At 44.8% G+C, this 14,616-nt stretch overlaps 1 protein-coding gene across 2 annotated transcripts in view; it reads left to right on the top strand.

The window, feature by feature from the left end:
• Positions 1 to 14,616, top strand: part of LOC110490286 (phosphodiesterase 3A, cGMP-inhibited) — an 84,619-nt gene that overhangs the window by 59,805 nt on the left and 10,198 nt on the right. For both annotated transcript variants that reach the window (XM_021563587.2, XM_021563586.2), the window contains 8 exons: positions 3,745 to 3,902; positions 5,027 to 5,154; positions 5,448 to 5,682; positions 11,089 to 11,162; positions 11,299 to 11,483; positions 11,726 to 11,866; positions 13,813 to 13,924; positions 14,209 to 14,316. In XM_021563587.2, the coding sequence (XP_021419262.2) occupies positions 3,745 to 3,902; positions 5,027 to 5,154; positions 5,448 to 5,682; positions 11,089 to 11,162; positions 11,299 to 11,483; positions 11,726 to 11,866; positions 13,813 to 13,924; positions 14,209 to 14,316 (1,141 nt within the window). The remainder of the gene's footprint in view (positions 1 to 3,744; positions 3,903 to 5,026; positions 5,155 to 5,447; positions 5,683 to 11,088; positions 11,163 to 11,298; positions 11,484 to 11,725; positions 11,867 to 13,812; positions 13,925 to 14,208; positions 14,317 to 14,616) is intronic.

Below are 14,616 nucleotides of genomic sequence, written 5' to 3'. Positions count from 1 at the left end.
CACATACACCCACACAGGTTTTGAGCGCGCGTGAAAAATCGGAAATGTTTTATTCTGCCGATTTAATGAACTAACTTTTCAATGAGAACGCTTTGAGCTTTGAATGTTCATTTTTTCTGTTAGTTAGCACTTCTCTCTCTCTCTCACACACACACACACACACACACACACACACACACACACACACACACACACACACACACACACACACACACACACACACACACACACACACACACACACACACCTCCTCTCAACCTCGTCCACACAACCCCGTTTCACCTCCCCATGCTGGAAAGACCCTATAATGTAGTGAACAGTGACGCACATTCCCACAGAAGGCCTTTAATGTTTAACAAGGCCAATACTTCAAAATTCATGCAGGCACTTAGTGTGGAGGTGAGACTAAATAAAGCGTGTGTGATGCTATGCAGGATACCCCGAGAAGCTTTAAGCAGCCTCATTGAACTCTTTATTGATTCTACTGATGTAGTTACTGTCAGGTTATGTAGGTTGTAACTAGGGCCTGGTTTTTCCTTGTCGGGTGACGTTTTCAAGTCAGGGAAAAACGTTGGGTTCGTGGTATGGCTCATGGACACCAAAGCATTGCACTAGTGATTGTGGCTAGTCAACTATGAACATAGCCATAATGCCGAGTGTATGCTGTGTATTCGGTCAAATGCTATATATTTAAAAAAAACTTGAATTGAATTCCATCTCTGGGGTTAATATATCATAACAGGAAGTTCTTTGCAGACATATAGCTCCTGTATCGGTCCTCAAACCCTTACCCTACTCCCTATAACTACTACGAACACGTGTGCTTAGCTTTACATCAGCAGTCTAGACCCCACTACCAATCTGTCTCTTCCTCTGTGCTATCTCACCATCTACTGTATCTGATACTGTAGCGCTCTACTCTCCTAGCTAGGCTGTTGACCACATTTCTGGTCTCCACTCACTCCAGACTCTCAGCCTGTGAATTAAAGGTGATATTCTGGCATTTCTGAGTGCACACAAACACCACTGAGAGTCTCTGGTTCCTGAGCTGCTGCTGTTTTATCTGGGGTTCTCCACACCTGTGTCAACACAGAGTCTATCTGAATAAAACAGTGTCCGTCCAACATAAGGGACGAGAGTTCACCCCCCCCCCCCCCCCCTCTTACTCTCTCTGATGGTTAAAAGTAATCAAAACACAATTTAGAGAAGGTCGTAGTGAGGAGGTGAGGCCCTTACATCTGCTACCCAGTCCTCATTGCCCCTTTACTTCCTTCCTCCTTCCCTCGGATCAGGATACTGTCTGGTTGTGCAGTTCTGTTTCTTGTATAAGAGCCGTTTCAACGTCGTGAAGCTTGGTCTGCTAGACAAAACACTTTCTGAAATTCCAGAGAAGAGATGTGCTACTCCGGAGTATTGGAGTTTTCCCGCCTGAAGACTGTGTGTGTGTGTGTGTGTGTGTGTGTGTGTGTGTGTGTGTGTGTGTGTGTGTGTGTGTGTGTGTCGTTGGTAACTCAGTCTGAGGGCCTAAGGGCCTAGGACAGAGAGAGGCTAGCTAAATGCAGTCCAGAGGAAAAGCTGTTTTGCTTGCACTGTGTGCCTCTGACGATAATGGGTTTAGATTAGAGAAGTTATTTATGCTTGAATGCTCCCCAAAACCTTTTTCTTTGGACAAATGCTGCCAAACCAATGTTTTGTATTAGACTGTGGTGAAAAACAAACACATCGTCGCTTCAAGTTCAGCATCCCAGGCGTATATAACAATTGTATAGTAATGGAAAATGTAGCTTGTTCTTAAACCAAGGCTCTCTCACCAGAAAATGTATTAATTGTATTAAATATACTGAACAAAAATATAAACGCAACATGTAAAGTGTTGGTCCCATGTTTCATGAGTTAAAATAAAAGATCCCCAAAATGTTCCATACGCACAAAAAGCTTTTTTCTTCCAAATGTAGTGCCCAAATGTGTTTACATCCCTGTTAGTGAGCATTTCTCCTTTGCCAAGATAATCCATCCACCTGACAGGTGTGGCATGTCAAGAAGCTGATTAAACAGCGTGGTATTACACAGGTGCACCTTCTGCTGGGGACAATAAAAGGTGAAGTTTTGTCACACAACACAACGCCACAGATGTCTCAAATTTTAAAGAAGCGTGCAATTGGCATGCTGACTGTAGGCATGTCCACCAGAGCTGCTGCCAGAGAATGTAATGTTAATTTCTCTACCATAAGCCACCTCCAACGTAATTTTAGAGAACTTGGCAGTATGTCTAACCGGCCTAACAACCACAGACCACGTGTAACCATGCCAGCCATGGCCCTCCACATCCGGATTCACCTGCGGGATCACCTGAGACCAGCCACCCGGACAGCTGATGAAACTCAGGATTAGTTCTGTCTGTAATAATGCCTTTTTTTTGTGGAGAAAAGTAATTCTGATTGGCTGGGCCTGACTCCCTAGTGGGTGGGCCTATGCCCTCCATGGCTGCGCCCCTGCTCAGTCATGTGACATTCATAGATTATCGCCTAATGAATTGATTTCATTTGACTGATTTCCTTCTAAGAACTGTAACTCAGTAAAATTGTTAACTGTTGGATTTCGCTGATATATTTTTATTCACTAGTACTTCATGCATCGCAAAGTAGTATTGACATGCTATTAGACCCAGATAGATTTCAGAATAGATTCAATGAGGCAATGTTTAGAGCCCATTAGACACAAACCAGGGGTGATATGAGGAGGTTGACCCCTCCCCCTTGGCCGTGACACAGACTGTCTTTGTGAGTAACTGAAAGAGACATGGCTCACCTCGATAGCATCAGACATCTGGACCTCTGTAACCCTTTAAATCCTGCTCCGAGACGCTGAGTCTGTGAGCCAATCACCCTGTGTCTATCTCACCATCAGGTCGTATTGAATGTCATAAGGACGGCAATGACTGTACTCAAATTATAACCAATGGAAATACTAATCCATGGTCCTGAGAGAGAGGCTTTAGAAAGAGTAGGGTGACAAGACTGACCTGGTATGCTCTCCTGTGTTTCAGATGGATTAATATGCCAGGAAGCACACACACACACACACACACACACCCACACACGCACATATGCATACACACACACAAGCCCAGGAAAGAGTGAAATATTAATGTTCCTGTCAGCAAGGCTTTTCTCTGGTTCTGTTCTCTCTCTCTTTAGTCAATGAACAATGGTGCTTTTATCCTCTACTTTAAAACATATCTATCCAAATCGTAGATAAAATGAGTTTCATTAAGATGGAGTTAGTACCAGACTATACAGTATGCTTTGTATCATCACAACCTTTTTTTCCATTCAAACTAATCTCTCAAGCATATGTGTTATGTTATATGAACGGATAATAATGAATCATGCAGTCATTGGAAGATTTGACCTGGTACCGATTTTTTTGCCACATGATTCTGGGGGCCTTCCTCCAGGTCTGCCATCTGTCACGTTCCCTTATCAACCGGAAAACCATCATCTGCCCACCTCAAATGTTCTTCTCCTTTCACAATGTTTGTCTGTAGAGGTGGACCTCTGGTCTTCCGTCCAGGTTGCTGTTGGTGCACAGCAGAGGATCAAATGTTGACCAGTAGATGCATTTTGCTACACCCACAATAACAACTGCTAAATATGTGTATGTGCCAAATAACATTTGATTTGATTGGCTGTTCAGAGAGCTGGACCTGACCCACGACTTTATGTGCGTCTGTGTGTGTTGTAGCGTCTGAGACGGAGCCTGCCTCCAGGCCTGCTGAGAAGGATCTCCTCTACATGGACCACCACCACCTCAGCTACAGGTCTTCCCACCATAGAACCAGGACCTGTACGCAGAGACCGCTCTGCCAGCATCAAACCCCTCCACGACAGTCCACCATGCAGGTAGCCTACACTATCCCCCACTACCCTTTTCTCCCCATCGCTCTTTCTCTCTCGCCCCTCTCTCTCTCTCCCTCTTTTTCCCATTCTCCCTCTCTCACTCCTTTCCCTCTCTCTCTTTACATCCAGACGTCAGACTTGCTTCCTGCTGCTCCAGTAGCTTCTCGTTGGGGTCACCCTGAGGCCAGCGGTCCTCATAAGGTCCTCCCCAGCTGCAAACCCTCCTCCTTTTATGGCCCGTCGTGAAATATTAGACCTGTAATGCACGTGCAACACTGATATATTTTCTTAGTGGTGAATGATGGATGAGTCATGTGGGAGTGTGAACTGGAGAACGTAGGATGTTCTATGTGTATGTCTGTCTTTGAAGGAGACTGTTCTGTTTGTGGCTCCAGTCCTGTGGAGTGCTCCTCCAAGTCAGCTGGCCTACATCTGTACAGAGACTGCGTTTTAGCATCCAGCAGTCTGTTGCCCAATCCTAAACTGACCCTAGTCCTCTACTTCCCACCATATACTCTCTTACCCCTACCTCCTTCCACTTTGTAGATCCTAAAGGTTTGGATATGGGTAAGAAATATGCAGAATAAACCACTTAGCCTGAGATGATAACATTGTTTGAGACATACAGATGATAATGCACACCACTTTTGGGATTCATTCCATTTCCACTTTGTGTCAGGCTCAGAACTGGCTGTTCTCCCCGGGGACCAGTCTGTGTTGTTCTGGCCAAAATAACGTGCCTCTTGGTGCTATTATTTATCATCTAAATTGTTCCTCTGTTTGAGATATTGGTTGAAGGTCAGAGATGAACAATTAATCCTGAAGTCAGATCGGTATCTGCAGACTTCAGTCTGGCTCTATGGCGGCTTCCTGGAGACAAAACATTCTAGAATAAATGTCCCAGGGAGATTTTTATCCTGTATGTCAGAGCAGGCTTAAAATATTACTGGGGTCACCACCCAGTACACTCATAGAAAAAAGTTATTCGGCAGTCCCCATCGGAGAACACTTTTTGGTTCCAGGTAGAACCCTTTTTGGTTCCAGATTGGACCCTTTCGGGGGCCCACAGGCTGCTTCCTTTTACAGTGCAGACAGTCTGAGGTTTTGATATCCCGTGTGTTTTCCAGCATGGGGAACAGTGAGTCGTGGAACAGCTCTGTAATGCTCACCATCTCGAAGAGTCGCTCCATGTCTGCCTCCTACTCTGCTTCAGCCACCTCCAACCACCTCTACAACAGACGCATGACCAGACCAGGTGTGTGTTCGTGTGAGTGTGTGTAGACACTTTAAGTGACATTTGTGTCCCATCAGAACAGAACAGGTCATTTAGAATGATTCAAATGTTACGGGGCCATGTAGGAGATGCAAGAGACGGGTTAACCCATTCTTTGTCCATTCAGTTTGTGTGTGTGCCTGTGTCGGTGCATATGTGCACTTGTGTGTGGGCAGTATGTGCAATTTCTATTTTGTCTTTGTTTAAATCGTGATCTGATATTTTACATTTCATTGAACCAGTCTTCCCTCCTAATAACCCTGTTTTCTCTTCAGGTTACCCCACTTCCAACATATCACCTCTGGCCTCTCCCTGCCACTCCCCTCCAGTCCAGGGGACACCTGTCTCCAGCCCCACCACCAAGTCCTGCTCTGTGGACCTACCAGAGCCTGTGGACAGCCAGGGAGAGAGGCCTGTGGGCCCCCAGACCCCACACAGAGCCTTAACACACAGCATCAGTGCACCTAGCTCCACCACACCGCACTGGGGGCCACCATCTTTCTGCAGCAGGTAACAAACACAGACTTACAGATATACACAAAACAGATACCGTCCCTGTTGCTGTCAGAAAGAGGTACCACAAACAGAATATACACACAGAGAAAAGCTTGATCTTCGCATTCTTGCCCGTTACTTCACTGATAATTGGCAGCGTTGTCTAGAAGACACTGAAGCAGAGACTGAGGAAGTCGTGCATGTAGCTCGGAGACGTTGTTTAACGGCATCATGCTGGTTCACTGTCCTGTTTGGGTGCATGTGTCTTACAATGGGAGATAGATGAGTAATAGATGAGATAGATGAGTAACCAGTCACGTCATGAGCCTGTACAGAGAGAAAGAGAGAGACAGAGAGACAGAGAGACAGAGAGCGGAGAGACAGAGAGACAGAGAGCGAGACAGAGAGAGACAAAGAGAGAGAGACAAAGAGAGAGCGAGAGAGACAAAGAGCGAGAGAGAGACGAAGAGACTTCCTCTGAGGCACATGGACTCATGCCATAGAGAGAGCGAGAGAGAGAGAGAGAGAGAGAGAGAGAGAGAGAGAGAGAGAGAGAAAGCAGTGAGATAGTCAAGGAGAGAGAGAGAGACGAAGAGACTTTCTCTGAGGCACATGGACTCATGCCATAGAGAGAGAGAGAGAGAGAGCAGTGAGATAGTCAAAGAGAGGGAGAGAGAAATAGATAGACTTCCTCAGAGGCATATGGACTCACGCCAGTGAGTCACAGAGAAGGTCCCGCTGCAATGTTCTAAGACAAGAGGACATGGATAAGAAGTACAGGTTGTCTTAATAGGCGACAAGATGTTCAGTTATTAAGATGAGTGATCTAAGGAAGAGAAGTCCACCACAGAAGAAATACATAAAGACAATAATGAAGGGCTGGATGTGGGAGGGTTATAAGTGTTGAAATGGTGGACATAAAGGAAACTATAAAGTAAGTGATGGAGGCCAGGGTTGTGTTGTTGACATGGGAAGGGAGTACTGGGGTCTATTCACTCAGCACCAAACTGAAAAAAATGGGGAGAGACATACTGTACTGAACTTGTCCAATAGAAACTCTCGTTTCCATTGTGAAACGTTTTGTTACGGTTTGCATTAGTGGATATGATTGTCTGAGAGAACTTGATGACCTCAGTGCGGCTTTTGACGTTATCAATGTCTAACAGAAGACAGAGGGTGTTCTTTAATGAAAGCCTCTCCAACATAATCGAGGTAGAATCAGGAATTCCCCAGGGCAGCTGTCTAGGCCCCTTACTTTTTCAATCTTTCCTAATGTCATGCCACTGGCTTTGATTAACAATCTATATACTGTATGCAGGTGACTTAACACTATACACGTCCGCTACTACAAGGAGTGAAATTACTGCAACACTTAACAACGAGCTGCAGTCAGTTTCAGAATGGGTGGCAATAATTAAATTAGTCTTAAATATTTAAAAAACTAAAAGCATTGTGTTTGGGTTAAATCATTCACTAAACCCTAAACTTCAACTAAATCTTGTGATGAAGAATTTGAACATTGAGCATATTGAGGTGACTAAACTGCTTGGAAGAACCCTGGATTGTAAACTGTAATGGTCAAAACATGTTGATGTAACAGTAGCTAAGATGGGGAGAAGTCTGTCCATAATGAAGCGCTGCTCTGCCTTCTTAACACACTATCAACAAGGCAGGTCCTACAGGCCCTGGTTTTGTCACACCCGGACTACTGTCCAGTTGTGTGGTTAGGTGCCACAATGAAGGACTTAGGAAATTGCAATTGGCTCAGAACAGGACAGCATGGCTGTCCCTTCAATGTACACAGAGTGCCTAGATTAAAAAGTGAGACAGCGCCGATAGAGATGGCAGTTTCGCTTCTAGTCCTGTGCAGTATTTAGTTTTTTTAATGTATTATTTCATACATGATTCTTCCAGAAAACCTTAAGTGTTATTACATACAGCCGGGAAGAACTATTGGATATCAGAGAGATGTCAACTTAACAGCACAATCGGCACTACGACCAGAAATACGACTTTCCCAAAGCGGATCCTTTGTCTGCACCTCCCAAGGCATTTTAACTGATTCCAGAGGCCGACCCAAAACAACTCCGCCAGAGGAGAGAGTTCCGGAGCGGTCTTCTAGTGAGGCTTCGGATGCGCGCACACCCCCAACCGCTTCCGAGTATATTACTCACTAATGTCCAGTCCCTAGTTAACGACTCATTGATGTATATGCTGACTCGGTGAGCGAGTTTATAAGGAAGTGTATAGGAGATGTTGTATCCACTGTGACTATTAAAACCTTCCCTAACCAGAAACCGTGGATTGATGGCAGCATTTGCGCAAAACTGAAAGCACGTACCACCGCATTTAATCATGGCAAGGCGACATGGCCGAATACAAACAGTGTAGTTATTCCCTCCATAATACAATCAAACAAGCAAAGCGTCAGTATAGCGACAAAGTGGAGTCGCAATTCAACCGCTCAAATACGAGACGTATGTGGCAGCGTCTACAGACAATCACAGATTACAGAAAGAAAAAGAAAACCAGCCCTGTCGCAGACATCGATGTCTTGCTTCCAGAATAATTGAACAACTTCTTTGCGCGCTTTGAGGACAATACAGTCCCACCGACGCGGCCCGCTAACAAAGACTGTGGGCTCCCCTTCTCCATGGCCAATGTGAGTAAAACATTTAAACGTGTTAACCCCCGCAAGGCTGCCGGACCGGACGGCATCCCTAGCCGCATCCTCAGAGCATGCACAGACCAGCTGGCTAGTGTGTTTACGGACATATTCAATCAATCCCTATCCCAGTCTGCTGTCTCCACATGCTTCAAGATGGCCACCATTGTTCCTGTCCCAAGAAAGCTAAGGTAACTGAACCAAATTGACTAACGCCCCGTAGCACTGACTTCTGTCATCATGTAGTTCTTTGAAAGACTAGTCAAGGATCATATTACCTCCACCTTACCTGTCACTCTAGACCCACTGCAATTTGCTTACCACCCCAATAGGTCCTCAGACGATGCAATTGCCATCATACTGCACACTGCCCTATCCCATCTGGACGAGAGGAATACCTATGTAAGAATGCTGTTCATTGACTACAGCTCAGCATTCAACACCATAATACCCTCCAAATTCTTCATTAAGCTTGAGACCCTGGGTCTTGACCCCGCCCTGTGCAACTGGGTCCTGGACTTCCTGATGGGCCGCCCCCAGGTGGTGAAGGTCGGAAACGACATCTCCACTCCATTGACTCTCAACACTGGGGCCCCACAAGGCTGCATTCTCAGCCCCCTCCTGTACTCCCTGTTCACCCACGACTGTGTGGCCATGCACGCCTCCAACTCAATCATCAAGTTTGCAGACGACACTACAGTGGTAGACTTCATTACCAATGAGGCAGCCTACAGGGAGGTGCGGGCCCTCAGAGTGTGGTGTCAGGAAAATAACCTCTCACTCAATGTCAGCAAGACAAAAGAGATGATCGTGGACTACAGGAAACAGCAGAGGGAGCGCCCCCCCACATTGACGGGACAGTGGAGAATGTGGAAAGTTTTAAGTTCCTCAGTTGCCGTATCACCGGCAAACTGAAATGGACCACCCACACAGACAGTGTGGTGAAAAAGGTGCCACATCACCTCTTCAGCCTCAGGAGGCAGAAATAATGTGGCTTGTCACCGAAAACCATCACTGACTTTAACAGGCGCACAATTGAGAGGATCCTGTCGGGCTGTATCACTGCCTGGTACGGCAACTGCACCGCTCAGAACCGCAGGCCTCTCCAGAGGCTAGTGCAGTCTGCACAACGCATCACTGGGGGAAAACTACCTTCCCTCCAGGACACCTACAACACCCGATGTCACAGGAAGGCAAAAAATATCATCAAGGACAATAACCACCCGAGCCACTACCTGTTCACCCCGCTTCCACCCAGGAGGGGAGATCAGTACAGATGCACCAAAGCTGGGACAGAGAGATCTCAAGGCCATCAGATTGTTAAACAGCCACCACTAGCACAGAGAGGCGGCTTGCTACCTAGAGACTTGATATAATTGGCCTCTTTAATAAATGGAACACTAGTCACTTTAATAATGCCACTTTAAGAATGTTTTCATATCTCGCATTACTCATCTCATATGTAAATACTGTATAATGTTTCCTTCACTATCTATTATTTACTATCTATTGCATCTTAGCCGCTCTGTCACTGCTCATCCATATATTTTATATTTATATATTCTCATCCCATACCTTTACTAGATTGTGTGTATTAGGTTTTGTTGTCGAAATTCTTAGAAGTTAGGTTTTGTTGTGGACTTGTTAGATATTATCTGTTAGATACTGCTGCACTGTCGGATCTAGAAGCATTTTGCTACACTCGCAATAACATCTGCTAACCATGTGTTTGTGACCAATAACATCTGCTAACCATGTGTATGTGACCAATAACATCTGCTAACCATGTGTATGTGACCAATAACATCTGCTAACCATGTGTATGTAACCAATAACATCTGCTAACCATGTGTATGTGACCAATAACATCTGCTAACCATGTGTATGTGACCAATAACATCTGCTAACCATGTGTATGTGACCAATAAAATGTAATTTGATTTGAATAATATTCATGTTAATCTCTCATGGCTCCAAGTAGAGATGTTGACTTCATCATTACTTGTTTTTGTAAGAAGTATTGGCATGTTGAATGAACCGAGCTGCCTGTTTAAACTACTGGCACACAGCTCAGACACCCATGCATACCCCACAAGACATGCCACCAGAGGTCTCTTCACAGTCTCTAAATCCAGAACAGACTATGGGAGGCACACAGTACTACATAGAGCCATGACTACATGGAACTCTATTCCACATCAGGTAACTGATGCAAGCAGTAGAATCAGATATAAAAATACACCTTATGGAACAGCGGGGACTGTGACGAGACACAAACACAGGCCCAGACACACGCATAAAGATGCACATGATAACAAACACACTCTACACACACATAAACATGGATTTTGTATTGTAGATATGTGGTTGTAGAGTACTGGCCTGAGGGCACACACTTATTAATATGTTGTGAAAAGTGTTATGAAATGTAATGTCATGTAACATTTGTTTTGGTAGATAACTGCCTTTCATGTTGCTGGACCACAGGAAGTAATGGGGATCTTTAATAAATACAAATACAAAATATCCACCCCTGGATCTGGCTGTGATGAGAGGAATAATGTCGTTGATCCTGGTTCAGCTAGAACAGCTGACTTTGGTTCCTCTCACGCTAATGATGCGGCTAACTCTTCACTTATCCTCTTGTTCACTTTTCTCCTCTCCCATGAGATATAAATGTCGAGCCTTTTGTCATATTGTAGTTATTTACATGTTTTGAATATCCTTTGTTTAGCTGTCCTCTGTCCCTCTCTCAGCTGTGGCAGACCGTACAGCAGGCTGAGCCATGGGGAGGGGTCTATGGACAAAGGGGACGTAATACCCCACCCTGGTAAGCAGTAAAAGGACACTTATCTACTTCTCCATATATGTCTTCTTTCTTAGTGTTACATTTATATCTGCCACGTTCCGAGCGTGTCAACCACCTGACTTAACCCCTGACAACCTGATCTGTCCTGTCCTATAAGATGACCCGGCAGTGGCATCGTCAGACTATGAGAGCACCTACGAGACCAACCACAGTGACAGCAGTGACTTTGCACAGAACGAGGAGGACGGGGAGGGGGCCAAGAAGCCCTCAGACACCCAGGACGGGTGTAGGTCGTACCAGCCTGAGGGCATCGTCCTGCACCCCCTACTGCCACCTCCGGAGGTAGGTTCCACTATAGAAATGCATTGAGTGGAATGAAAATGGGTCTACAAATACGCTAAACATTTCATGACTGCAATATCAATCTATCAACACATTATAAAATGATGCATTTGATTCGAAGAACAAATACCAAATAACATGCTATAACATGCTATTTCCCTATACATTACCTTACTTGTAACATACTATTTATTACCCATAGCCACTTGAAATTACCCTTGATCCTGACCCCTGACCTCTAGGACACACAGCCCATCCTGGCCCCAGAGCCTCTGGTAATACCAGAGCTGGATCCTCTGATGACTCAACTCAACAACTGGAACTTCCCCATCTTCAACCTGGTGGAGAAAACACACGGCCGCTCAGGATGCATCCTCAGCCAGGTGAGAACAGGCCTCAGCCAGCTGAGAACAGGCCTCAGCCAGGTGAGAACAGGCCTCAGCCAGGTGAGAACAGGCCTCAGCCAGGTGAGACTTAGCTAGATTAGAACCAGTGAGTACAGGTGAGAACAGCACATCTTCAACCTGGCGGAGAAGACATACTGACAGTCTGGCTGCATCCTCAGCCAGGTAAGGATAGATAAAGCCTTAGTCAGGTGAGAACAGGTGAGACTTAGCTAGGTGAGGATAGTCTTCAACCCGGGGAAGATTAGGTTGCATCCTCAGCCAGGTAAGGTTAGCTACTGCATAGCCAAGTGAGAAAATTCCAGACCTATTCAGGTAAGGATAGTTATACAGGTAAGAATGCTGCAGTGAAAACAGTCCATTGTGAACCAAGTGAGAATGGCGCAGACTTCAAATCAAACTTAATTTAAAATGCATTTTAAATCGCAACACAATTGAGAAAATACATTACGACAATGCAATGAAAAATAGTTAAAGCAAACAGGAAGCAGTAAAAAGTATGAATAAAAAGAATATAAGACAAAGATGATGATTGATTAAAACAGTTACTGGTTAAAGTCCAAGCTAGAAAGGTGGGGTTTTAAACGTGATGTGAAAGCCTCAATGGTGTCTGTCCCTCTTACCTGACAGGAACAGCTATTCCATAATTGAGGGGCTTTGGAAGACAGAGAAATCTGCTCCCCCGATGTGTGCATGGAGTGATGCTTGTGAATAAAGCACTGTGAGAAATGGGTGGGATTACACTGCCATCTACTGGTTGAAACAGGAGTTACAAGTTATTGGAATTGCGGTGTACTGTAAACCAAGACAGCAGTAGGGTCTTGGTTTACACTCAGTTTTCTACCACAAAACACCAGAAAATGACCAGAAAGAGTAGAACCAGCTCACCTGCTTTTACACTATGATTTGATTATTAGATGTTACATTTGTCTTTTGAAACAAATAGTTTCACCATGTTAAAATGAGAATTCAATTCAAGTAACAGGGCTGACCTTAAAAATTTTTTCTTCTTAAAATGAATCACTAATCGCATGAAATAAATAATAAGCTTTGGAAATGACTTTATCGAAGCAACACAATAACTATGGCTTTACGATGATACTGAACGATGTGATATGATGCACAGAGGCATAGCCACAGGAAGTAGGGTGCTGGGGGTGTGCACTGGGCCTTTACTAGTCCTGTTTTAGTGGACCTATATAGCCGTCTGTAGCGTGGGAAAAATAACTTTCTCCACCCACCCCTTCCTTGTCGACCCAAAATTATACACAGAGGGACATTTCAAAGTGCTGAATTTTGCAGAAAATCTTTAATCATATAAAACAATCAGATTTATTGAATTTCCCATTTGGTCTATATTAAAGAGCACTTGGTTTAATATAACAGGCATTTAATTCAATATTGGTGCACAGTTTCTACTTAAAATGGCTCCTGAGTGGCACCACCCACCCCTTCCTTGTCGACCCAAAATTATACACAGAGGGACATTTCATTGCTGAATTTTGCAGAAAATCTTTAATCATATAAAACAATCAGATTTATTGAATTTCCCATTTGGTCTATATTAAAGAGCACTTGGTTTAATATAACAGGCATTTAATTCAATATTGGTGCACAGTTTCTACTTAAAATGGCTCCTGAGTGGCACAGCGGTCTAAGGCACTGCATCTCAGTGCAAGAGGCATCACTGCAGTCCCTGGTTTGAACCCAGGCTGCATCACATCCGGCCGTGATTGGCCCAGTGTATCCCCGGTAGGCCGTCGTTGTAAATAAGAAGTTGTTCTTAACTGACTTCCATAGTAAAATAAAGGTAAAATATCAAAAGGGACCCATTTTGTGGAAAGAACCAAGCAGCAGCATCACAGCTTTAGGTGTGAAGAGAATAACTTGGTGGATGGGATAAGGCTGCTCTATGTGTGTTCCAGGTTTCCTACCGCCTGTTTGAGGACACGGGACTGTTTGAGACGTTCAAGATTCCTGTCAGGGAGTTCATGAACTATTTCCATGCTCTGGAGAACGGATACAGGGACATCCCATGTGAGCAAACATTACAATCAATCCTCTTTGTGAATATGCCTTTTAATACACACAGATCCATCAAGTACTCGAGAATATCAGAAACATTTGAATGAAACTATCGTAATCCAAACTCTGCACAGCGGTGGTGGTAGCACTGTCTATTCTATCCACAAGAGGGAGGTGTTGGCTTTCTCAATGCAATCACAGCACTAGTTCTGTTCCCTCTACCTCCACCTGTCTCATTTTCATCCGGTGGACTAAGTTAGTATTACAGTTGGCATCTCCTCTCCCTCCCCATGCAGACCACAACAGGATCCATGCCACTGACGTGCTGCATGCCGTGTGGTACCTCACCACCCAGGCCGTGCCAGGCCTGCCCAACCTCCTCACAGACCACAGCTCAGACTCTGGTGAGGACACACACACATGCATATGCAAATACGAGCATACACACATGCACGGACACAAACACACACACACACACACACACACACACTTCCTCCTTTCCTCTGCTCGCCATTCCTTTGTGTTCTGACTGAGGCTAATACTGTATCCTATGTCTATAAGCCTACTGTTGTATACCTGTTGCTGATGGCAGCCAGGCAAACCCAGTCCTTCTGAAGCTCATTTAGCTACTGTATATTCAACCATACACACCAACCACATCAGTAGCTTATGTCAAATGGCATAATATTGTAGAACATCAGCCT

The sequence above is a fragment of the Oncorhynchus mykiss genome, chromosome 15 (genome assembly GCF_013265735.2).
Source record: "Oncorhynchus mykiss isolate Arlee chromosome 15, USDA_OmykA_1.1, whole genome shotgun sequence".
NCBI classification, from domain to species: Eukaryota; Metazoa; Chordata; class Actinopteri; order Salmoniformes; family Salmonidae; genus Oncorhynchus; species Oncorhynchus mykiss.
The sequence above is the reverse complement of the archived record's forward strand: the minus strand, read 5'-3'. Positions and strand labels throughout refer to the sequence as shown.